Consider the following 25,157-nt stretch of genomic DNA (forward strand, 5'->3'; position numbering starts at 1 on the left):
CCTACATGTACTGTAGTCAGGGTATGCATACCATAGAACCACTCAATTGTACACTGCTATAGTAAATTACTTCCTGCGTATATGACAACTGTAACGGCTGCAGTCAGGTATCACACTAGCTTGAAACGTACTATGTATTATTATCAGCCTTTCCGCATTAATTCTTGACTATGGAATCCCCCACATGTGGGGTCCCTCATTCCGTGGGGCCGGCCGGAGTCGTCTATGCGAACGGGGATTTACTCTCTGCATTCATTTCATCTGATTAGTTGGCTACGTTATTCTCATTACAGCATACGCCAATCCTCCCTTCATTATATCAAAGAGCTAGGGGAATGGGTGGCTGCTTGATTGACGGTCTGTTCTTATGAAATCATAGCATGGTATCATGGACTAACTTTTGTCTATATACTGAGGTTCCGGTTATAATCGATGGACGTTCTTTTCAATGACATCAGTTGCCCTTCACAAGACACCGAGCGGGGATACAAATTGGCGAGTGATAACCCTCAATCGGTATCCAAACAACTCTGTCCAGAGCAAGTCATCTCTAAATCATATTGAATCATTGTCCAGTGAGTCATACAGTCATGGGCCTGTAGGCTACCAAAGAAACTGCTGCTGAAAGCTCACCGACGGCGCTCCCCTCCAGAGACTCGGTTTCTGCTGCACACTCGAGCTAAACTCATGAACCGCCTCCGCGCGAGCCCGCTGATACTGTATCGCTTCAAAAACCGGATCAATCCGCGGACGACTTTCCCGAGCCTCTTCATTCAATCCAGGGCTGTGAACCAATTTCGCCGGCGTCACACCATCTTCCGGACTATTGGACATCTCGATCTGATGGATCCGTGGTAGCGTGGGCGCCTCCCGATGTTCGGGAAACTCAGAAACATGGTCTCTCGGAGATTCCATCTCCGGTGGATATCGAGCGAGCGGGACAGAAGAACGTTTGACGACATCTGCTCCCGAGGAGCGAGGTGCTGAGGCATTTCCTCCATTGCTTAAGCAATCATTCTGCCAGTCACGGATATTCTGGACCGAATGCAAGGGAAACTTCTTCCAGTAGTCTGTACCGCGTTTGCCAAAGCGCGGGGATGGAGAGTACATGTGTGTTGGGCTGTTGCTGTTCCTCTGACTTCGGGGATGATCATGGGTTTCCTGAATGGTAGCGGAGAGCTGGGCATCCGGAATCTCGGCGAGAAGTTTCAACAGTAGCCTCTCTGTTTCATGGAGACGGTGCTCCAGAGCTTCTATGTAACCTTTTGCAGGACCACTGGTGGAATAAGTCTGATGCACACATCGTACCGGCAGTTGCTTACCGTTTCAACTGTTCAGGCCAGTCGCAGGGCCGGTTATGTTGGTGACATTGCGTGCATATCGGCCTGCCGTGTTGATTTAGTTTCTGGTCAGCTGCATAAAGTGGGAGGACTCCATGTAGCGACTTACTTATTTCCACTGCACTAGACACATAGTGTTAAACATGCAGATCGTCACGGAAGGGATCTGCTTACCTTCTGTTTCCGGAAGCGGCAGGAATTACACGCCACGGTGATGCGCGACACCTTGTTGGGCTTTGCAGGGGCCATGATCGGGGGGGCGGTTAATAGTTTGGCAGAAGGGGACGCCGTCGGGGTGGATGGGGCATTGTATCGGCCAGAGGGCCGGGTTAAGAGCGCCGCGAGGAAAAGCGCTATGGCGATGGGCGGCCCTCATACAACATCCCTCGCCCACGCCCTTGACCGCGTCGGGTTAAGCGCGGGGGCGGTGGGGCAGCCACGGCTGAACGCTTAGCCGAGGTGACTCGATCCGGGGTCAACAATCTTCCTCATCCTAATGGATATACTGTGCATTGTCTATCAAAACTCTCATTTCAAATGATGTCTTTCAATCGATTCCTGGTTATCGTTCTGGCGTGGCTGAGTAGCCGGAATTGTATGTGGATTGATGGGGCTGGGCAAGCTAGCCGTCCTGGGGGTAGCCGTGTGGGTTGGTCACCCACCAATCCAGTACCTTTCATTGGCGAAAGCGCGAGCATCCATGTTGCGTGCCAATTTGATAAGCAAAGCTGTTTCAAAGACATTGATTATATTTCAAGCAAGGTTCAATGCAATGGCAGCTTTCGCCGACATGTTTAGGACAAACCTTTAGCCGAATCCGCAGCCGGAGGGAAGTATATAGAGCATGAAGATGCGGGGTTCATAGCCTCGAAGAATCATTTACTAACTCCAGTTTCTACTCCTGAATCCTGGTCACTACGATTTAAATGTCCGAAAAGCCCACCTACCGCATCGCTTCCATCCCCGGTGACGGGATCGGCGAGGAAGTGGTGAAAGCCACCATCGAAGTCGTCAACAAGCTCGCCCAGAAGCTCGACACCTTCTCCATCGAGTTCACTCATCTCCCATGGGGAACCGACTACTACAAACAGCATGGTCGGTACATGCCGGAAGGGTATTTGGAGACGCTGCGGGAACATGATGCAGGCTTGTTTGGCTCTGTGGGACATCCAGGTACGATGCGCTGAGGCAGACAGCATATTCCAACCCAATTAGATGTAATCTTACTGACGTATTTAGATGTTCCCGACCATGTCTCTCTCTGGGGCCTGCTATTGGCCCTCCGCAGTCCATTGCAACTATACGCCAATGTCCGTCCGGTGCGCACCTTTCCCGGCACCAAATCCCCTCTCAACACGGCAGTGGATGGCATCGATTGGGTCCTGGTACGCGAGAATTCCGAAGGTGAATACTGCGGTCAGGGTGGACGTAGTCATGTCGGCCAGCCATGGGAAGCCGCGACAGAAGTGGCCATGTTCACCCGAGTGGGCATCGAACGGATCATGCGCTTTGCCTTTGAGACAGCCCGCTCTAGACCACGACGCCACCTTACCGTGGTTACGAAGAGTAATGCCATGCGGCATGGCATGGTTCTGTGGGACGAGGTCGCCGCAGAGGTTGCCAAGGACTTTCCAGATGTCACCTGGGACAAGATGTTGGTCGACGCTATCACCATCCGCATGGTCATGAAGCCGCAGTCACTGGACACCATCGTGGGAACCAACTTGCATATGGATATCCTATCCGATCTGGCAGCTGGTCTAGCCGGTTCGATTGGTGTGGCACCATCCAGCAACCTCGATCCCACCCGGAAGAACCCTTCACTGTTCGAACCAGTGCACGGGAGTGCTTTTGATATCATGGGCAAGGGCGTGGCCAATCCGGTGGCTACCTTCTGGTCGGCTGCGGAGATGCTGACATGGTTGGGCGAGGGTGATGCGGCGAAGAAGTTGATGGACTGTGTCGAGAAGGTGTGCGCCGCTGGGATTGTCACCCCGGATCTCGGAGGGACATCCAATACGCAGGGAGTGGTCGATGCAGTTTGCAAGGAGATTGAGCAATTGCCTTAGCAGTAGCCAGTATGCTAACCATGACATCTCAGATCGGGCCTATTCTAGTGAGGAGTGGTCTTATGGTTCCATGAGAGGACTCGGTTCTATTGACAGATAGCTGACTGCAGCATACACTCTGACTGAGAAGACAATCGATGACTTCGAAATGTAGATGTGTCCAACAAAGGCATGGTGATAGTGTGCATAATTGTGCTGTATGACTAAGCCGGTGCTCGCAGCCAAACATGCAATCCACCGCGACTTCTTTTCATCTCCGAACCTCATCCTCGACGGAGACACCATGACCCGGCCAGCATGGAGTCTGCGGACCTCACCAATGGCGAGATCGGTTCCTTGACCGCACATTCAAATGATGAGAGCCAGTTTGTCGGCAGCTCCAGCGGAGTCTACTTCATCAAAACCGTCCGACGGGCTTTCTCCGAAAGTCTAGACCCGAGCGGCGCCTCGCCTGCCCAAGACTTTCCTCACCCGGAGGATACCCTCGTGGGCAGCGAAGACTCGCATCGGCGTTCGGTCTCTCGGTCCGTGAACACATCCCCTGCGGCCCTGCAAAATGACCAGTCTCCGTGCCAATGGGCGTATGACCCCGCGGTGGCTGCGGTCCTGGGGAATGCTCCCCCGCTGGATACAGCCCGCGAATTGATGATGATGTACTTCAAAGTCTGGCATCCGTTGTTCCCTTTCCTACATGGTCCGACCTTCCTGCAGGCCATGGAGGTGCTCTATTCCGCAGATCGTCCAGACTCGGCCCATTCTCCATCGCCAGACCACCGAAATGCCTCCTGGACCACGATCTTCCAGTGCGTGTTAAATCTGGCTAGTCTGGTGCACCCAGACCTTCGTCTTCCGGTAGGGTCTCGGATTGAGTCTCCCAGCAACATGCATACTCTTCTGGGAACTCTGACGAGTAGAAATGATCTTCTGTCCCTCCAGGCACTGCTGGCCTGCCAACTATACCTGGTTGCGAGGATGTCCCTCCGGACGGCCTCCACAGTAGGTGGCTGCATGCTCCGGTCCATGCTGCATGCGGGCCTTCATCGCTGTCCGTTCCGGTACCGGGAGCTTACCTCCCATGACCGACAGCTGCGCAAGAGGATCTTCTGGTGCGCGTATGCCCTGGATCGATACTTAAGCCAGGCCCTCGGTTTGCCCTTAGGTGTCCAAGACTCCGACATCGATGTCTGTCCCCCCGGTGCCCCAGAGACCCATATCCCAGGGATGTACAACTGGGCCCAGAATTTCCGACCTACCTTGTTCCCTGAGCAAAGAGAGCCCTATTCCCACTCTTCGAACAACCAGTCTCTCGGAACCCCCTCGCAACGTCCCTCGCCCGCTGAAGAAACCCAGCAAAATCGCCGGGAACTCGCCTTTGCAAGCTACGTCGAGTCGGGCACCCTGACAGGCCGAGCTCTCGAGCTCTTTCACAAATCCATCTTCGTGCGCTCCGTCCGGCGCAGCGCCGTGCTCTTCCTAATCACCGACGTCCACAAATGGTGGAACAATCTCTCCATCGAGACGCTCCAAGGCCAACCAGCCGCAACCGCAGCCTCATCCTCCCAAACAGCAACAACAACAACCCCCAGCGCATTCAACTTCGCTCCCTTTTTCACTGTCCTCTACCAACACCTCATCCTCCTCATCAACCGCCCCTCCCTCTCCCTCAACCCATCCACGCCCGAATTCTGCTCCGGACTCCAAACCTGCATCAACGCCGCAAGGGAGATCCTCTCCGCCCTCACCACGCAACAAGAAAGCGGCCAATCCTTCTTCTGGCCTGGCTTCCTCTCTGCGGCCTGGATGTCCGGTCTCGTCCTTGCATTTGCCTGCCAACTTCGCCAATACGTTCTATCCAAGGGAATCCAGTACGTTACCACTTTTCCCTTGACACTACCTCATTCACCCACCCATCCACCTATCTCATCCCCATCTTCATCCACACTCCCCCCCCCCTCACTAACAACCCCCCAACCAGAGAAATAACCAAATGTCTCTCCATCCTCCACACCATGTCCACGCAATGGGAAACCGCCAAACACTGCTACCGAGCCCTCTCCCTTCTCTCTCGCAACATGCACGAATCCAACTCCAGTGAACCAACCCCCCATAAACGACGAAAAGTAGATCATCCCTCCTCCTCTTCCTCCTCTTCTCGTCTGCGGGACGCACATGATCCCGCCGTCACTACTGATCAATTACCCCTTACTCACAATGGTCCTAACGGTCCGAGAGAGGATGGGGAAGGAGAGGGAGAAGAGCATGCTAGAACGAGGCGAGAGTATGGTGTAAATCACACCAATATTTACAGTGAAAATATTACGTCAGGACAGATCCCCGATTTGAATGATGCGGAGTTTGACTTTAATATTGTGGATTTGCTGCAGGGGAGTAACTTTGATGATTTGACGGATATGTTTGGGCAGCAGTATCCAACCTTTTGATGGGGATGAATCTCATGTACAATCAGGGATGTCACAAGATACATACGGAGTAATAATGGAATACAGTACTACGTGTAATACGAGAAAGAACCCGTGAGGAAGTCATAAGTCTATATTACACTCGTGTCATATCGTAGGATACGAGGTAGGTAGTATGGCGGGATAGGAAGAGAAAAGACGTCACAACTTCCTCCCTCTCGTGACATGAAATAAGAGAGAACCATGGCATCCGAACAACTTTTCATCTCCGATCCCAGGGTTGGCTGCTTTTCTTTGCTCGTTGCCCTCTTGCATCACGTGCACGTAGCATCGCCAGGGAAGAACCCTTCAGAGAGTGGAAGAAAGAAAAAGAGGGATCCAGGAAGGTTGATGTCGCTCGCTAATCATGGGCCGATGACACCACTAACAAAGAACTTTTGGGAACCGAGGGATATCAGGACCAGGGAGGTAAGAGAAGAGAGGTTTAAAAAAAAAAAAAAAGGTAGGTGGTAATAAAGAAAAGGAGGAGTTAGGATAAGAGAAAATAAGGGGTAAATCGTTAATTGGAGTAAGAAAGGTAGTCGAGGTCATCAAAAATAGGTGGAGTCAAAATTCTGACATGGCAGACTGCTGAATCAAACCACCGGCATTGGAAATGGGACAAGGATTTACGCCTTGGTCTCCTCGGCGGCGGCCTCCTTCTCAGCCTCCTCGGGCTTGGCAGGCTCGGCAGCAGCAGGGGCCTCGGGCTCACCCTTGTTCTTCATGTACTCGTCGTAAACGCTGAGGGCCTCGTCGACCTTGGCGCGAAGGGCATCTTCCTCCTCGAGCCTGCAACACGTTAATAGTGGTCAAAGGAAAAGATGAGGTACATAGGGATTACTCACAGGCTCAACAGCTCAGTGTTGTCCATCTCCAGAAGCATACCAGTGATCTTACCAGCCAACTCAGGCTGCTGGGCCTGAATCTTGGGGTACAGAGCCTCACCGAGCATCTGCTTCTGCTGAGCCGGGGGAACGGCAGCGAGAGTTTGAGCGTTAAGACCACCAGCGGGGGCTTCCTCACGGCCAGCGGGCTGAGCAGCGTTCTGTCCACGGCCACCCTGACCAGGGCGGATCTGACCCTGCTGGACGGGAACACCACCACGGCCCTGTCCGTAACCAGGACCACCACGCATACCCTGACCCATGGGCATTCCGGGGACCTGTCCACGGCCACCAGCGCCGCGTCCGAACTGCACCTGAGCCATACCGGGGTAGCCCATGCCGTTAGGGATGCCACCAGGGCCCTGCATGCCCATGGGGATACCCTGAGCGAAGTTGGGGGGAATCTGCTGGTTGGGGCCCATGCCGCGACCACCCTGCTGGCCAGGGAAAGGACCGGGGTACTGGCCGGGGCGTCCACCGGGGATACCCATCACCATACCGGGCTGAGGAGGGAAGGCCATACCACGCTGGCCACCAGCAGGCATGAAGCCCTGCTGACCGGGACCGTAGAAGACGGCGGGCTGCATGTAAGGCTGGGGCATACCGGCGGCAGCGGCGGCCTGCTGCTGTCTGATGGTGTTGCGAGCCTGGATGCTGGCCTCGAGCTGGCTTCTGCGAACATCCTTGCGCTGGGCAAGGGCAACGTAGAGGGGCTTGCCGTTGACCATTCTCTGGTTCATCTCGGTGACGGCCTTGGAAGCCTCATCGGGGCTGCTGAAGCAGACGAAACCGAAACCCTTGCTCTTACCGAAAGGCTTCTTCTCGGACTTCTTGCCCTCCTTGTCCTTCTCCTCGGAAGACTCGCTGGCCTTCTCCTCGGCCTTCTCAGCCTCAACGGCCTCCTTGTCGTTCTCCTTGTTGGCCTCCTTCTCCTTACCAGCGGAGTCGGGAGACGAGGTGCGCTCGACGTTAGTGTCGCGCATGACCTTGGCAGAGGTGATGGTGCCGTAAGGTCCGAAGAGCTCACGCAGCTTCTCGTCATCAATGTCGTCGGTCAGGTTCTTGACGTAGAGGTTGACACCCTGGTACTTGGAAGCCTTCTCCAGGCGGGCAGCCTCGTACTGCTTGCGCAGCTCCTCCTCACGCTCGTGCTTCTTCTGGGCACGGCCAACGTAGAGCTTCTGGCTGCGGATCTCCTTGTCGTTCATCTCATCGACGGCGGCCTGCGCGCTGTCGTGGGTGGAGAAGTTGACAAAACCGAATCCACGGCTCTTGCCCTCCTGATCGCGGCTGAGGGTGGCGGAGGTGATCTCACCGAAGACCTCGAACATCTTGCGGAACTCGTCATCATCGATCTCGGAGTCGAGGTTCTTGATATAGACGTTGGTGAAGTTGGCCTTCATCTCCTCGAACTTGCTCTGGCGGTCCTTCTTGGAGATGTGGTGGCCGACGAAGACCTTCTTGTCGTTCAGCAGCATGCCGTTGACGTGCTTGATGGCGTTGTTGGCAGCCTCGGCAGTCTCGTAGTGAACGAAACCGTATCCCTTGGAGTTACCGAACTCATCCTGAGCGACCTTGCAGCTGAGGATGTTGCCGAAAGCGGCGAACGTGTCGTGAAGAGCCTTGTTGTCAATGGCACTGTCGAGGTTCTTGATGAAGACGTTGCCCTGGCCGGTCTTGCGGAGGGCGGGGTCACGCTGAGACCACATGATACGGCAGGGCTTGCCCTTGATCAGGGTGTAGTTCAGGTCTTCGAGGGCACGCTCACCATCGGCGGTGTTGTTGTAGTTAACGTAGGCGTATCCGAGAGAGCGTCTGGTAACGGCATCACGGCAGACACGGATGGAAGCAACCTGGCCGATGGAGGAGAAAAGCTCGTAGAGCATGGCCTCGGTCACCGAGGGGTCGAGTTCACCGACATAGAGGGAAGCCGAGTGAGGCTGGTTGGCACTGGGAGCCGGGGCCGAGTTCTCAACGGCAGTAACCTCGGGAGTGCCGCTGGGGGCAGCAGCAGCAGGGCTGGCCTCGGCAGCGCCGTTGACGGGCTCGACGGCGGGGGTGGTAGAGGCGTCGGCAGACATTTTTGTGGTGTTACTGTTGAGCAGGGACGAGGTTAGCCCAGTGTCAGGGAGAAGATGGAGGGGTGGAAGACAACACGAATAGGCAGGCAAATGGCAGGATTGAGACAAGCTCCCAAGCGACAATTAAACAGACTGCGGGCAAGGCAAGTGGAACAGATGGACGATGACAGCGGAAGATGAGCAAGGGGATCCAACCGAGCCAGTGTGCGCTGACTGACGGAGACGGAGATTCACTCCCAGGCGGTCACACTATCACGATAATGGGGGGGGAGGGGGAGGATGATCCACGCGATAAAGGTCCAACCTCGATCTCAGGCACCAGCAACGACGACGATAGACGACGGTTGCTAAATAGGAGAGACAGACAGGATGGATGTGAAGATAAAAACACGATCACGAGGGAGGACGAATAGGCGGTCGAGGGTAATCTTCCAGATGCACGCACACACAACATCCACGCGCACACACACCGCACACTTCGGAGCAGTGGGAAAAAGTCACAGTAGGGCCCGACGGGGAAAGGGTTGGGAGGGGAGATATACTTTGGTTTTTTTGTTGTTTTTTCCGGGTTTTTTTGCGAGATTTTTTTTCGATGAGTTTTCGAAAAAGGGGGATATGAAAAGGGAGGGAGAAGAGAAAAGGATGCTGAGAGAGACAGCAGAGAAGGGTTTTATGGATTTTTTGGGGAAGGAGGAAGAAGAAGAGCGGATGGAGGAGGAAGAGAAAAGACGGCGAAGAATGAAACGACGCCCCAAAGAAACCTCTCTGCCTTTTTTTTTTTTTTTTTTATCTGAAAAAAACTCAAAGACAAATTTTTTCTTTTTTCTCTTTGGGCCGGCAGGTGCCGCTAGGCCCAAAGGGGCTCGGGTGCTCGCCGCTTGAACGGCGCTTTACGGAATGGTGGGTTCCCGCCCTGCACTCTCGTTTGCTGCGCTGAGTTTTTAGCTTCAGCGGCAAAACTAACAGAACGGATGAAGGAATATTAATCGGGACTTCGGCGCCTCAGGTGTCAACCGGGGCTGGCCCGTCATCAACCCCATCCATCGTCTTTCATTCAACGGGAGCTTGACGGCAGCCACCGCATCGGTGGTATTTCAACAACAAAGGACGCACGACCCAACGAGCCCATTCTGAAGAAGTATGTATAATGGCTATCTATCCGGTTGGTCGAAGCTGCCCCCGCTGGTAACAAAGGCCCGAGGCGTCAGCAGCCCCAGGCCTCGAACTAGAAATAGCATACATCCTCGGAATCTGACAGACAATGAAACGAGACAAGAACAATCAATGACGTACTGCTCACCAGGACGCCTCAGCTATGCAATTCGTCATAAGTCAATAAATGCACGCCATGTATCTGCATGACCGGCATTCGGACCATCTCATCAAAATTACCACGTATATCAGCTCAGATCAAATCCAGCTCCCGAGTTGACCGCATACAAGAGCTTCTCCCGGAGGGTATGGGCGTTGGAATATCGGGGAAGCTTGAGGAGATTCACGCACGTGCTTGTGCTAGGCAGTCTTTCCTGGTCCTCACTGGAGTCCCGGATGCTGAATCGAGGATTGAGGTGGCTGAAACCTAACAAGGGAGCCCGAGGCGTGGACGTCACAAATCGTAGTACCTTCTGTCTTTCTGCGTTTGACATGTTCTCCATGACCTCCCAGAATAACTTGACCGTCGGGTGCTCTTCTTTATCGTCACCGATGGTGTACACTCCGCCATAAAGCGTGTTGCGTCTCAGGTCGGCTACATCGATGTCTCCTTGATCGCCACTCACAAGCGTTTGCAGCTCAGTCTGGTTGAACATCGACAACCATGAGGGCTGGATAACCTGCCCCAGTCCCTGGAGAAAAGCGTTGGTCTGCAGAGCAGGCTGGACTTGAAGCCGGTAGCGAGCAATGTAAGAGATGTACACCAACCGGTTCTGGTTCGTCACAGGTATGTCCGACCCATGGCTTTTCAGGTCTCGTGTCGTCGTACGACTGCCACCGTCCGGAAGCGGGACAGTATCGGTGATGGTGAAGTTCAACGAAAAGTCCTCCACATTTTCGGTATAATTCTTCAATTGCAACTATCATACCAGTCAGCGGCGAATACATAGCACCAGAGCAACACGTTTCACTTACCAGCCCTTGGTAGAGACCCTGATCCAGGTCTTTCAGGTCGTTGAGGTTGGCACGGTAGGCTGTCTCCCGCTGCGCCGAGCCCGTCCCACCCGTCAAAGCCCATTTGAGCAAGAAAAACGGGGCAAAGTTGACATCGACCAGGATTCCCTCGTACATACACTTTCCAATGATTCGCCCCAGAAACTCGTAGCGTCTGAGCAGATCGCGAACATTTTCGTTCCATTCGGCAGTATTTTCGACGAAACCCAGCTGTCTGAGAAACTCTCGCCGCTGTTCAACGGCAACTGGGTTTGGGTAGAGCAGGTGTTGGTCATTTTCTTCAAACAAGTTCAAATCATTGGTCGATCTGAAAGCTTCGCTAGTCACGCTCGTGAGGAACTCCTTGGTGACACCGCCGCCATCAATGCCAGCTTCTGGCGTATTGAACTTGTCGATAAACGTAATCTGGATGGGTTCTTTCAAACCCTCTCCTAGCTCGTAAAACTCATCGAATGCATCCTTGAATATGCTCTCGCGTCGGATGTTGGCATGGTGCCGACTCAAGATATCTTGCATAGCGGGACGACCTTCGATCATGCGGCCCATTGAGGCCTGCGCCACAGACATGCGCCAGGCATCCGGATCGATGAAGCCTTGCCTTCTGCGTATCTGGTCGCGATAAATAAATTCGCGAAATATCTGAACTCGCGTCGGGAACGGTATGAAGAAGGGCATATTCCGGAGGATCTCCAGTCTAGGGGCCACGGCCTCCAGCTGCTTCCTGCGAGCGGCCTGTTGCTGGCGGCGTCTCAGTGCTTCAATCCGAAGTGTCTGCTGAGCGCGGCCGGTCCCGATCAGGCCTGGGGAGGGCTCATAATAGTCATCATACATAAGATCATCGTGTTCCTCCTTGTCGTCTTCGTCTTGGAGCTGGTGTCTGTTCTCCTCTTCTGCGACAACAGCAGGAATGAAGCCCTCCATGTCAAACCGGCTCGTCATCAACCAATGCCCATCAGGAAGGAATTTCCGCCTCGAATCCCGCTCATGGATCATTCTCAGCAAACCCGTAACCAGGCCCTTGAAGTAATCCAGCGGAATTCCCGTAACACCGGGGAGTCCTTTCTCTTTATTCTTCATCTCAATGTCCCTCACGCTTGCAATGGCATCCGACGGCGCGGCCAGTGAACTGAAGTAACCTCGAATGCTTCCAGTGTCTTGAGTGGTTTCCTTTTCGCTCAGGTCCGCCGAGTTCCAGTACAGGGTGAAGCCGAGGTTTTTGAGAAATACTGTCATCTCCTTGATATCCCTCAGGGGTAGAGCGCTCTCCTTGGTCCACGAAACTCGTGCGTTCGAGGACGCCGTGAAAGAAGACTCGCTAGAAAAGAACTCCTCGTCATCCATTACCTTGAGAACGAACGTGTAGAGTTCCAGGAATAGCAGTATGATTGTCCACTCTTCATCCCTTTCCATTTGTGATATTCCTGGAAACCTAGCATCCTGCGCGTTGTCGGCTGGCTTCAGCAGCGGCAACACCTTGGTTGAGTCATGACTAATGGCAGCGAATATTCTACTCGCCTTGGATGCTTGCCAAAAATACTTGATGGCCGGGATTCTTGAGCCCGACTGACCTGCGACTTGGTCGCCTGAAGTAGCCGACCCCAAATACAGCCACATCCGGATATCATCTCCCCGGCGAGGAAAGACTCTCAGAAGGGTCAAGGCATAAGTAGCAAGAATCTTCGCTTCTCTAGACGCATCTGACTGGGCATCCGCCAGGTCACCCTGGGAGAGGCGGGTAGATTGTAGCTGAGAGAGAAGCCCTGTGATGCTACTCTGATTCACGAGGCTGACTAGCTGCTCCTTGACAAAGGGATGCAACCGTGTTCGTTCTGGAGTGTCATCATACTCGCTGGAGTCTTCTGACTCTAGACGGCGCGATATATGCACGGCGGTGGAGTTGAGGAGCTCTGATACCACCTTGACAAAACCGGGTTCTGGGGCCTGGCGGCCTGCCTGGTTTCCCAGAGCGCACCGGTGAAAGTATATGAAATAAGCAAGCAGCCAAAGACGGGCATCCACGTCCTCGACGCTCCCAGGGTGGTCTCCGAATAGCGTTCGTAACGGCCCCAAGGCGGACGTTAGCAACTTATAATTGATGTTGTTTGCTAATCCATCCAGACTTCCTATGTATCCCAAAAGGTCGGGAATCGTTAGGTAGCTTCTTGCAAACCACTCGTAGGCCGTAAGAGTCTCAGAAGTAATAGGTCGAAGCAAAGCAAGGACACTCTGGACAAGGCTATCCTGGGATACCTGATATCTTCGAGATATTGATTCAAAGTCTTTCGTGAGAATCGCCAGGACGGAGTAATAATCTTTGGCCAGCCGTGCCATTTGCTTCGGTATAAGGCCCGTGAGAAAGACGAGCAATCCAAGGAGATGCCCCACGGCGAAAGCCGGCACCGATGGCGACGTTGCAGACCGTAGAACACGAAGGGTCAGATTTGCCAGGCGCTTCAGCGGCGTGGTCCATTCCCCTTCGGTCGCGATCGTAGGCACTTCATGCAGAGTCCGCTGAAAGGCCTCCGAGAAGTATACCAAGCGGGCAACATCACCACTGTTCCACGGTTCCAGAAATTGAACCAGCAAGCGCAGCTGTGATAAGCATTCCGTGGCCGATCCGTATCGGAGAGACTTCTGCGGAACCACATCTGGATGTTGAGCAAGGGCGTCAAAAGAGGGGGGATCCTCTTTGCCCTGTTTCTCCGTGGTATCCCACTCCGTGCGCCACGCCCTGCGCGTTATCTTCCGGCTCCGATAACCCCTCCATGTCCGTTGGATGAGCCGGCTGGCGGTCAACCGCTCTCTCTCTTGCTGTCTCACGAGACGTTCTTGTTGGGCAATGGCCAGAGTATTCTGGGGGCCGGCGCCGTGCGGATTTTGTCGGCCGGAGGGATATGCGGCGAAAGGGTTCGTATTGCGGCCACCGAGGTTAACCTGCCGTGGACGGCGGGAGTTCCCCGTAAACGACTGGAACATAGCGGCGTCGGGATCACGTTGGGTTCAGACTCAGTCGACAAGACTCGATCGAACAGGGGAGGAGATCACTGGAGAGATGAGAAGCATCAGTGAAGCGTCTCCATGCTGCAGCCCACGGATGAGCAACCTAGACACGCAGTAAAGCGGAGGGGGATGGAAGGATGAACTGGGCTGGTATTATGCCATCAGGAGCATGCAGCTCCAAAGTCCTGAAGTCCCGATCCGCCGCTGCTGATCGCCCTTCCGGCCACGCACTGCTGCCCGCCTTCGCCCTTATTGCCACGCAGGGTTCCGCCACCCGACTACTACTATTGACCGAGCTTATTAATGACGCCAACATCTACTCCATAGATGATGCTGGAACTACTCATCGAAATGCTTGAGAGACAGTGAGACACTCCTCTTAGAAGTTGCCTAAACTATTCGTCCTATGGACTCCCGGTTGATCGTCGCAGAAGCAATAAGTATTGACTTTCAGTATGACTGGGAGTCGGCTACACCTCGCAAAGGAATCAGACCAAACTATCGGACGAAAGCCTAAGAAGCTCCACATACTCACGTATACAACAGGAAGCGTCATTTGCGTCGGTAGACGCCTACTTTCACGAGAAGACAGACCTTCCGCTATAATACCTTCGTGAGACGATCTGTCTAGTGAGTTTACAAAAGACCAAGAGGTCTCCAGATGAGAAAAGATGGCGAAGCAGTCCAGCAACAAGCATATATATTCAAGTTTTCGCCGGCCTCTCGTCTTGAGTATTTAGCTTGGGAGCCCCCCTAGGCATAGTACAAGCCGCTCAAGAGAAGGAAGTGTCAGCACCGGACTGGACGCACTCCGAACAAAAGGGTTTCTCAGGTTCATATCGATGGGCCAGCGTTTTTGTAATCATCGTCGCGGGACACAGTGAGTTCCGTGAGGGTTTTTACTCCAATAGCAGACGTGTATACATTGTTTAGGTGTGGGGGGAAATGTAATAGTGGTCGAGTTGCTCTCCAATTGATGCATAGTTAGATCTCATATTCTTGGAGTACATGTTAATATCTATCTATACTGGTAGTATGGCCAAACCTCGCAAGAATTGGTTAACGGGGAAAGAGGGAAGACGAAGAAAATGTAGGCTTTGCGTGGCTGGCAACAATGGCCTACTATGACTGCGTTGCTCCAAGGGTGGAAGGTTTATTATATACCTCAGCCCACAACTACATTCACTGCGCGGGATACATCGTACCATGAAATAATACTCATCAAGGGCGTATCACAAGGAACGCCATGTCTTTCCGAAGATCATGAAATTGTAATTGGTAAAATAAACCATTTGCTAAAATGCAAAACCCAGAGATGCGCCGCAATCCAATCCACGTACCAAGGGCAATGATCGAGACCTAGGCTAGTGTGCCCAGTCTCTTCAACTGCATGATACATCGGTAGCCCCAATGATATGTGCCCTCAACATCAAATCCCACAGCTACTGTACATAGAATACAATCCACGCAAGCCAGCGGATAAGGCAAGAGAAGGCAACCCGACTTCAGCGTCCTCGAGAGTGACAGCAGCTGACGCGGAGATGCTCGATCAGCTGCCGCTATGTTCCATGCCTGGTCTGACCGCTAGAGCACAAGGACGGGGTACGCCTCAATATGTCCGAATATCCGAATTGTTTCCCCAAAGTCGACGACTATTGACGAGTAGGCTCGGTCGGTTTCGATGTCTCTGCGGCTTTCTCGGCAGCCTGCGACTCCAGGCGTTCCTGTTCCAGGACTTCCTGTCCATTGTCCGATGCCCACATATCAAGGTAGTCCTTGCCGCCGAAAGCCCGTTCAATCGTCATGGTCCTTCCCCTCCTCTCGACCTCTTGCGTGTATTTGGATTTCGTCGCAGGCATACGTTTCGTCACAAAGGGCGTCAGCTGGTCGCGTAGGTTAGTACATGGGCCATAATTAGAGTAATTGCCCCAAGTGCGAGGCCACGAGAGCCTACCTTGAACTGATCCAAGTTCTCAGGCACGACATAAGTGCGGACTTTTTTCCAGTCGATCACATAGGATCCGTTCTTCGCGAAGTAACCCATTGAGCCGGACCGGGTGCCCTTATAGTAGCCGCCATTGACCTGCTTGGTTGTCAGGCGCAACCGCGCCATCATCGGCTGTGAGGGTTTGAACATGGTGGCAGGTAGAGACAGTCGCTGTTCCTGGTTGCGGAGACAAGACGGAGGTTCAGTGTCGGAGTCGATAAAAGGCTCTTCTGGGCGGCGCTAGGAGTAGCTCCGCCCCGCCAAGAACTTTTTTCCTGGGCCGCATCGGCAAAGTAAAAAAATCATCTCGACACAGTCGCGGTGTCTGGACGCCATCGACGGCATTTTTTCCCTATTGCTGGGATTTTTTGAAAAGTTATACACTACTGCTATTGCCCGCAGGAGCTGCGACAGACGCCACCATGCCTCGCAGTCAAACGCAACGGAGCGGTCCCAAAGACAGAGACCAGTCCTCCAAGAAACCGAAAGCCGCACCCAGGAAGAACAGGCCCGGAAAATACCTCAACGCATTTGCTATCGCAGAGAGCGAATACAAACCAAAGCTAGGACTTAAGCGCAGTCGCTTCGGCCAAGAAGATGAACAGTTCAAACGCAAGCGCAACATCGGTCGAGACGCCGACGATTCGGACGGTCAGGATCAAAGCAAGCGCCGTCGCACGGAAGATGATGATGACTCGGATATGGGCTCGAATGCTGGTAGCGACGGTGAAGGACACCGGTGGAAGATCGGTGAGGTCGATAGTGACGACGAGGTGGACAGTGACGAAGCGATGGGCTCCAGTGATGAGGAGAGATTTGAAGGCTTCACTTTTCGCGGCAGCTCTACAATGAAAAACCAACCGAAGAAGGCACCGGAGCGCAAAAAGCGCAGTCGCGAGATCACACTATCTGAAGACGTTGAAGAGTCGGAAGACGATGACGATTTCGATGAAGATGAGGACGACCTCGGAGAGGATGCAATCGACCTGACCGCTGCTTGGGACATGAACATGGCAGAAGAGGAAGAAGAGGAGAAAAAGAAGGCGAAGTCCAAGTCCAAGCAACCCGTCGAAAGTGATGAATCAGAAGAATATGACTCCGACAGCGAAGACAGCGGATCCGACGAGAGCGACAAATTATCACTTTCGGGAGATGAGGACGAGGCAGATGAACATGGTCTTTCCAAGCTACAGAGCTTTGTCAACTCTATGAATAACGAGAGCACTACCAAGACGACTCGAAGGACAGGCGGCAGCCAGGAACAAGGGACCCCGACGGAGTTCGGGCTGACTTCTACACGGAAGCTCACCGTTGCCGATCTCTTGCCATCCATTACAGACTCTCGTTTGAAGAGTTCGCTGAAGCATGTCGACTCCGATATAACCTCTCATAAGAAAGCGTCCGGTGTTCCTGGCAAGTTGGATGCGCCTCTTGCAAAACGTCAACAAGATCGGCTGGACCGGGCGGCTGCATACGAGAAGAGTAAAGAGACTATGGACCGCTGGTTGGAGACAGTTAAGGCGAACCGCCGAGCAGAGCATCTTGTGTTCCCGCTGCCCGACCCCGAAGCAAACCAGACGCATCGGATGGGTGCTGCTGAACCGAGAACGGATCTTGAAAGCACCATCCAAAACATCCTTCAGGAGAGCGGACTTACCGAGGCCAACGGAAAGTCGGCGGAGGATCAGGTACAGGAGTTCGAAGAGCTACAGGCACGCAAGTTGCCTATTGAGGAGATTAGAGCTCGTAGAGCGGAACTACGGAAGCGGCGTGACTTGCTCTTCCGGGAAGAAGTACGAGCCAAGCGGATTAAGAAGATTAAGAGCAAGTCATACCGTCGTGTACACCGGAAGGAGCGGGAGAGGCTGGAGCAACAGGAACGACAGGCCCTCCTGGAGGCTGGTGTGGATCTGGATGAAGAGGAGAAGGAGAAGAATGATCGACTCAGGGCGGAGGCTAGAATGGGCTCTAAGCACAAGGAGAGTAAATGGGCGAAGAGCCTGAAGCAGACTGGTCGGACCGCTTGGGACGAGGATGCTCGACGTGGCACGCAAGACCTGGCACTACGGGAGGAGGAACTACGGAAGAGGATCGAAGGAAAGAGCGTCACGAACGGCAACGAGGACTATCTCGGCTCATCCAGTTCTGAGTCCGAAGACGAGGACCCGTGGGATGAGGAGGCCGGGTCGGATGCTGAAAAGCGCAAGATCCGTCAAAAGCTTAGCCAGCTCGAAGGAGGCGACGACGTTGACTCGGAGTTGAAGGGGCCCCATGCCAAGCTCCTCTCCATGAAGTTCATGCAGAATGCGGATGCTGCGCGTAAAGCAGAGAACGATGCTGAGATCCGGCGCCTCAACCGGGAGCTTCATGGTGAAGAGTCCCAATCGGAAGCAGAATCTGAGGTTGGTCGACGGAAATTCGGCCACTCAGAGACTACGAAGTCTGCCAAGGAGACCAAAGCGAAGCCGCCACGGAACGAATTTGAAGAGGCGCCTGGGTCCGATGATGAGGAGGCGCAAGAGGCGGATCAAGAAGTCAAGATCGTTCTCGACCGTCCTGAAAAGAAAGGACCGGCCAGCTCCCAAAACAAGCCTCGGGGTCGTCCCCAAAAAGAAGCTGCGGAAGAACAGGACTCTGCTGTCGAAGAGAACCCGTGGCTCGTCCAGACAAACAGAAACAACCGTCGCACAACAGGAAACGATTCACAGCAGACCATTGATATCACACTCGATGATGCGAAGACTAGCAGCGACAATTCCAAGAAGGCGCCCAAAGCCCAGAAGGCATCCGCATCTAAGAAGAAGCTTGATGCAGAGGACTATGATAGCGACGATGAGGACAGCGTACCGGTGCTTCTCAAGAACCATGACCTGGTGAAGCGGGCCTTTGCTGGAGACGAAGTTGTCCAGGACTTCGACCAAGAGAAGCTCGACACCATCAAGGAGGAAGATGATCAAGTGATTGACAACACCCTCCCGGGATGGGGTAGCTGGGCTGGTGATGGAATCAGCAAGAAACAACAGAAGCGACAGAAACGTTTCCTCACCAAGGTCGAGGGAGTGAAGCCGGAGGATCGGAAGGATGCCAAGCTTTCCCGGGTCATTATCAACGAGAAACGGATCAAGAAGGTAAGAAGATCAGGCTGGGCTCCGTCGCGTGTGATTGCTGTCCTGTGCATGATGAAACTAATGTCCTTTGTCTCGTTAGAACACCAAATACATGGCCACCCAGCTCCCTCACCCGTTCGAGACGAGGCAGCAGTACGAGAGATCGCTCCGTCTGCCGATCGGTCCCGAGTGGTCTACCAAGGAAACTTTCCAGAATGCAACCAAGCCACGCGTGATGGTCAAGCAAGGTATCATCAAGCCAATGTCGAAGCCTATGGCTTAAGGTATGAGATAGTCCGGCTGCGAGTCGGTGGTCATGATGGGTGTATGTACCGGCGGATACAAGTGATCTTGCTCGAGGAGGTTGTTGTAGAATTAAGTTTGGTCATGATACCAAGTCATTTTAAAGATACTCACGCTAGTTTATCTGATTTGTTTGGTTATTGGTTCCGGGGGTTGTCACTGAGCATTGTGTCAAGTTAGTAGTTGTCATCCCCGCATCACCCGGATTGTCATAGCAGCAGATCTGCAGACAAACCCCGGGCTCCCACTCTCCCACGCGGGATAGTTTAGAGTTGGACCCTTTGGAGGGCGTTAGTCTCCGGGGTTGGTCACCCCTAATAAGGTTGTCGAATAAGCAGTGGTTGGGCTGAATATGACCTGGTCGGGTGAGCCCCTGCATCGTGATACCCTCAGTTCCCTGACGCAGGCCACATGGACATCGAGATTCGGTCCGACCTTGAACATGAGCATGTCAGTTCCAGTGCGGGCCAGTCAGAGAGGGACTCGCGTCTCTTACGACGAGTGACAGGGTGGAATGTGACGACGGGTGTTGGCCGGGAAAGAAGAGACCTGGACATTAGCCTTGGCGCTGGGTACATTCCTTGATGCCTGGAGACGCCTCCCCGACAGACGAGCAAACGGAGAAGGCCACGCAGTGAATAACTCGAGTCAGTCAAGGCCGGTCGGAGGATATCGTGGAGCATCTGAAAGTGAATGAAGGTCAGAAGGTAAATGTTCCAGGGCGATGGAGATTCGAGAGGCGAAGTATTTGAGCAGCGGGGGATGCTGAAGGGCTGTCGCAGAGGGAGAAGACATGCTCTGCTCCACTCGGGCTCTCTGCCTTTCCCGTGCCTTCAGCAACTCCCCAAGTCCCCCATCTGCCGCGACACTACTACTTCCTGCAGCCTGAAACTGCAATCCCTCCCTCCATCGGTTATGCAGGTTGATTGAACTACTGCTTCATCCATCAGCTGTCCCCATCACCCGGTCGCAGTAAGTACACCCTCCCTGCACATACCCGCCGCCGGACCTCCGACACACTGCATGCGCCGCGGCCGTGGTGCCTGAGGACGGTGCATTCCGGCCCCCTCGACCCTGCATTCCCCAAACCATGTTATTGTTATGCTTCAGCTCCCGGAGGAGACACCACAATACTGACCTCCGTGCAGATCGACGCCTCGTAATACCTTGTCCGTGCTCGATCCCGGACACTGGTGTCCATCTGGTATCCCTCTGCAACGGGACCGGAGTTTTGCCCGGCCCTGAGATTCTTACTGGCTGAGACCGGAATCTATACTCAACCTTGGTGAGCAACGCTGGTATTTTATTCCTATTTGAAGATGGCAGCGGCCGCTCAATTTCCTGAGCTTTCTTATCCTCTCCCCTCCCTACGTGGACTCTCCCTTATATTCTGGCGCGTGCCTCTTGAGCGTCCAGTACATTCGGCTATTATACCGAAGGGGACATTGGAGATCCGAGCTTTGATCGTTTCTTTGCCCCATGATATATATGCCCTTTGCTGGAATACCCCTACAGAATTGTTGCTCTTATTGTCCCTAATGTTTTGATCGTGCTATACCCAACCCTACTGGCCACACGTCCAAAAAGACGCATTGCCCTCAAAGGGGCGGCGGAACTTGTACTCTTTGTTGTTGCATTGACACTTTCGTTCTCTCATCAATCGAGTCCCGTGCTACGGACTTTCATCATGGAATCAAAACAAAGATGGAGCCCTGCAGTCCTGCTAACGTGGCTGTTAGCTGCAAGAGGAGTATACTCGGCCCCAACAGCCACATCCTCGGCCGCCTTTACAGAAAAAACCCAATATCCACCAGCAGCGGAAAGCCAGAGACTACTCATACCGGGCACACAAGGTGTAAGTACAAGGCTGTGTCAGTATCGGTGGGTGGTTACTAATAATTCATAAGTTCTATCCCACTAGTTTGGAGCGTGAGGGCCATCCGTGGCGCCCCTCTCCTTCTCCAACCGGTACAGAAGACAGAGAAGCACCTTGGGGAATTGATAGTGTGTTTGACGCATTGAGTAACCCCAAGGATCTTCCCAACGACCTGCTGGACGGATTGTTACCGAGTTGGATTTCCGATTTCCCTGTCACCGTACCAGCATCGGCATATACACCGGCAGCAACAATAGCCACTCCCACAACTGTGAAGACTTCCAAACACACGAAGCCAGCCCATTCCCAGTCCGCGACTTGGACGACCACAGCGCATCAGGCCTCGGGACAAAACGCCCCAGAGTCAACAAGCGGCAGTGCCGAGGAGACCAGTGAGCCTTCGACCCCGGAGAGTTCCACCACGAGCGCGAGCCAAACAAGCTCCGCAGAGATCTCTACTACTTCAACTGTTGCGCAAAGTATGTCGTGTTTCTAGTTGAGTGTAGTATACTGTCTAACATAATTTGACGCTAGGCTCAGTTACACCAATGTCTGACGGTCAGGACGTCTTTGTGCCATTGGCAACGGGTCCGATTCCCCAAACCATCACTGCGCGGAGCGACCACCCAGTGCCGAAGAAAGGGATTGTATGTAGATAGCATGATCCGTCTCTTGTCAAGTTTCTAATAATCATTATAGGAGAACATTACAACCCCCATCGAGACGAATAAGTTCTACGCTGGTCTTTTCTTAGGATCGCAGACCAATGCCACATTCACCCACCCATATGCCATCACATGGGCGAAAGGAAGTGGCAATGCGCAGAGTTATGGTATGGTTGTTTCTCACAACGAGGTCAACGTTGTTGCGAACGGACCGACCAATGCCAATATCCCCGGAAACCCCATCTCGTACTACGTGAACCCGATCGGTATCCAGCATATGATTCTTTCAGCAACTGAACTGAATAGCTCAACAGTGCTGACGGCCGAGAACCTTTTGCCGTTCTCTGCCGATGCTGTGTTGTCTCCATACAGTGGATCGAGCCAGAGGATTACCATCCCTCTAGTGCAGGGCATGGGCTTCGTGACAGGAATGTACACCAACCTCCAGCCGCTGATTCAAAGCAGTGTCTTCTTCAGTAAAGTTGTCACTGCTAGCTCTCCCCGGATTGGCATTTACAAATACAAGATCACTCTTGCCGATGGGGGTGAGTGGATTGTTTATGCTATTCCGCAGGATGGAAAGGATCCCGACTTCCGCTTGGAGTCCAACACCAACTTCCGTGGCCCTAGCGGATGGTCGGGTACCATCCAGATTACCAAAAACCCAGCAGGCGACTCTGGAGAGAAGCTGCTGGATGGATCTTCCGGTGTGTTTGCTTTGGAAGCCGCAGTGTCTGGATCGGTCCTGAGCGGTAATGGTACATACAATCTGGCATGGGCCAAGTCAGGGAAGCAGGTGCAGGAGACTCCTCTGTTGATGTATGCTCTACCGCATCACGTCGAGTCGTTTGACAACACTACGAAGAGCCGCATGACCAGCATCACGCTGCGGACCACGACCAAGGGTAATGCAACAGCGGTGGTTGGAGAAACCTGGACAATGCTTGAGCCGAACCTCCCTACAGACATGGGCTTCGCTCCGTGGTCGCCATCTACAGGTAGTGCCAATAGCCTGAGTGCTGCTGCTCAAAAGGTTATCCTGGATGTGGCTCCCACCGAGCTGAACCAGAGCATTGACCAGCAGACCAATCTTAACAGCATGTACTACAGTGGGAAAGGACTGAGCAAGTTTGCAACCCTGGTTTATGCTGTTAGCAAACTGGGCGGCAATCCTGATCTTGCTGCCTCGGCCTTGCAAAATCTGAAGAATGCCTTTGCCCTTTTCATCGACAACAAGCAGCAATTTCCCTTGGTGTACGACAGCGTCTGGAGGGGCGTGGTGTCTTCTGCAAGCTACGGGGGCGACTCGGGCGCCGACTTTGGAAACACCTACTACAATGATCATCACTTCCACTACGGGTATTTCATTCATGCTGCTGCCATCATTGGAGAACTTGATCCGAGCTGGCTCACCGCCGCCAACAAAGATTGGGTGAATATGCTTGTTCGTGACGCTGGAAACTCTGCAGCAAATGACCCATACTTTCCTTTCTCGCGCGCCTTCGATTGGTACCACGGGCACTCGTGGGCCAAAGGTCTGTTCGAGTCATATGATGGCAAGGATGAGGAGTCAACCTCCGAGGACACCATGTTTGCGTACGCCCTCAAGATGTGGGGAAAGACTATTGCGGATGCCAGCATGGAGGCACGTGGCAACCTGATGCTGGGAATTCTACGACGCAGCTTGCACAACTACTTCCTCATGGAAAGCGACAACAAGAACCAACCGGCGAACTTTATCGCGAATAAGGTGACCGGCATTGTAAGTCACTGTTTATCCTGCTCCTATAACCGTGCATAGCTGACGAGGTTTGAAGCTGTTTGAAAACAAGGTTGACCACACCACGTACTTTGGCAGCAACCTGGAGTACATTCAAGGGTATGTCCATCCTCCATTGTTCGCCGTGCAGCATCACTAATCCACCCAAGAATCCATATGTTGCCCCTCCTACCTTCGTCTTCCTACGTGCGGAGACAGAACTTCGTTCAAGAGGAGTGGAATGCCCTCTTCGCGGCCAATGCCACTGACCCAGCTTCGGCCGTCACTGGCGGATGGAAGGGCGTTCTGTATGCCAACCTGGCCTTGATTGATCCTGCATCCTCATGGAACTTCTTTGCCCAATCCAACTTCGACTATAGCTGGCTAGATGGTGGAGCGTCACGCACGTGGTATCTTGCATTTGCAGCTGGTCAGTTGATATTCCCTGCCCCTCCAACCTACAATGTTACTGACATTCATGACGCAGGCATGGGTGGCGGTCCTTGAATAAGACCCCAATGGTGTCCAGTGATTGATATACTCGACTTATAATCGCTCTTTTTGGAATGTCTTGATAGAATACACGATGTATCTATTGCGGATTATTGGGTGGCGATGATTACTATACCTGTTGATATAGCCGACCACTACATTGTGGACGTAGTGATATAGATACCTCTTAATTTACTTGGTTTTCCTTTGTCAAGCAGCTCCAATCCAATCACTTATCACCCAATGTTGTGCCACAACATTCAGACCTTGTAACAAAACACAGCTCCTCGATAGGGCCACAGCGAGACCCAATACACCAACCATAGCCCCAAGCTACTAATATTATGAACCCCAACTACGCCATCAGATTACCATCTGGAACAGAACACAGGCTACCTATCTATCCTGTTCTCTCTACCACCACACGGTATTCACACTAAAAGATCATCCAAGCACAGCCTACCCATCTTCAAGGCAGTTTCGAACACCCCTTGAATATCATACGTCTATCATCCACAAGGCTGTGAATGGAGATAGGTAGGTAGGTAGGTAGCCTTAGGCATGGAAGAAGATGAGGTGGGATGACCAGCCGGGGTTTATGTGTCCTGCACGTGTGTATGTGCCCGTGCACGCAGCACGGAGCACGGAGCAGGGGCTGGGTTGGGCTGGGTTGGGTTGTTTGAGGCTGGCTGGCTGGCTGTGAGATCAGATAACTGGATTTTGCTTATCTAGGCTATTGTTTGTACTATTTGGGCAAGTCAGTTGTTATAGGTGAGGCTGACGTTTGTAAGGTTTAGTTGTTGGGCTGTTTGTGGCTGGGATTCGTGGCTGACGTTGGGGGATTTCGTTGATTGGGCGGGGTGTTGGGGTGTTGGTCCATGTCTGTTTGGTATGGTTCCTGGTATGGTCGGGAGCGGGTTGGTTGGTTGGTGCAATAAGGTTTCTAGATATTAGTACTTTGTAGAG

General features: G+C 53.2%; 7 protein-coding genes across 7 annotated transcripts; 3 read left to right on the forward strand and 4 right to left on the reverse strand.

Annotated features, from left to right (window-relative positions):
• Positions 1 to 377: 377 nt before the first annotated feature.
• Positions 378 to 1,660, reverse strand: BO80DRAFT_493983 (Zn(II)2Cys6 transcription factor domain-containing protein). The gene is made up of 4 exons (XM_025723852.1): positions 1,515 to 1,660; positions 1,450 to 1,463; positions 1,323 to 1,385; positions 378 to 1,276 (listed from the first exon to the last, which is right to left on the reverse strand). Exons 1-4 carry the CDS (start codon positions 1,587 to 1,589, stop codon positions 604 to 606), a joined length of 825 nt encoding a protein of 274 aa, XP_025574715.1. The 5' UTR covers positions 1,590 to 1,660; the 3' UTR covers positions 378 to 603.
• A 448-nt stretch (positions 1,661 to 2,108) lies between these two features.
• On the forward strand, positions 2,109 to 5,907 carry BO80DRAFT_493984 (tartrate dehydrogenase). Its single transcript, XM_025723853.1, has 5 exons — positions 2,109 to 2,513; positions 2,580 to 3,379; positions 3,579 to 3,583; positions 3,631 to 5,274; positions 5,385 to 5,907. Exons 1-5 carry the CDS (start codon positions 2,267 to 2,269, stop codon positions 5,848 to 5,850), a joined length of 3,162 nt encoding a protein of 1,053 aa, XP_025574716.1. The 5' UTR covers positions 2,109 to 2,266; the 3' UTR covers positions 5,851 to 5,907.
• A 685-nt stretch (positions 5,908 to 6,592) lies between these two features.
• Positions 6,593 to 8,836, reverse strand: pab1 (polyadenylate-binding protein; the record flags this gene model as incomplete). The annotated part of the gene is made up of 2 exons (XM_025715817.1): positions 6,593 to 6,653; positions 6,717 to 8,836. The coding sequence occupies 2 exons, from the start codon at positions 8,834 to 8,836 to the stop codon at positions 6,593 to 6,595; spliced, it is 2,181 nt and encodes a 726-aa protein (XP_025574717.1).
• Positions 8,837 to 9,871: 1,035 nt separating this feature from the next.
• On the reverse strand, positions 9,872 to 14,150 carry BO80DRAFT_502471 (IQ and HECT domain protein). Its single transcript, XM_025724325.1, has 2 exons — positions 10,964 to 14,150; positions 9,872 to 10,908 (listed from the first exon to the last, which is right to left on the reverse strand). The coding sequence occupies exons 1-2, from the start codon at positions 13,976 to 13,978 to the stop codon at positions 10,237 to 10,239; spliced, it is 3,687 nt and encodes a 1,228-aa protein (XP_025574718.1). The 5' UTR covers positions 13,979 to 14,150; the 3' UTR covers positions 9,872 to 10,236.
• Positions 14,151 to 15,219: 1,069 nt separating this feature from the next.
• BO80DRAFT_382969 (mitochondrial 54S ribosomal protein mL41) lies at positions 15,220 to 16,189 on the reverse strand. Its single transcript, XM_025716908.1, has 2 exons — positions 15,957 to 16,189; positions 15,220 to 15,885 (listed from the first exon to the last, which is right to left on the reverse strand). Exons 1-2 carry the CDS (start codon positions 16,137 to 16,139, stop codon positions 15,655 to 15,657), a joined length of 414 nt encoding a protein of 137 aa, XP_025574719.1. The 5' UTR covers positions 16,140 to 16,189; the 3' UTR covers positions 15,220 to 15,654.
• A 113-nt stretch (positions 16,190 to 16,302) lies between these two features.
• Positions 16,303 to 19,511, forward strand: BO80DRAFT_425560 (UTP14 family protein). The gene is made up of 2 exons (XM_025719546.1): positions 16,303 to 19,117; positions 19,197 to 19,511. The coding sequence occupies exons 1-2, from the start codon at positions 16,412 to 16,414 to the stop codon at positions 19,377 to 19,379; spliced, it is 2,889 nt and encodes a 962-aa protein (XP_025574720.1). The 5' UTR covers positions 16,303 to 16,411; the 3' UTR covers positions 19,380 to 19,511.
• Positions 19,512 to 21,086: 1,575 nt separating this feature from the next.
• BO80DRAFT_455641 (endo-1,3-beta-glucanase Engl1) lies at positions 21,087 to 24,206 on the forward strand (the record flags this gene model as incomplete). The annotated part of the gene is made up of 7 exons (XM_025722121.1): positions 21,087 to 21,254; positions 21,307 to 21,754; positions 21,810 to 21,922; positions 21,975 to 23,702; positions 23,758 to 23,819; positions 23,870 to 24,129; positions 24,187 to 24,206. 7 exons carry the CDS (start codon positions 21,087 to 21,089, stop codon positions 24,204 to 24,206), a joined length of 2,799 nt encoding a protein of 932 aa, XP_025574721.1.
• Positions 24,207 to 25,157: the final 951 nt, after the last annotated feature.

The sequence above is a fragment of the Aspergillus ibericus genome, assembly GCF_003184845.1.
Source record: "Aspergillus ibericus CBS 121593 unplaced genomic scaffold BO80scaffold_22, whole genome shotgun sequence".
Taxonomy (NCBI): Eukaryota; Fungi; Ascomycota; class Eurotiomycetes; order Eurotiales; family Aspergillaceae; genus Aspergillus; species Aspergillus ibericus.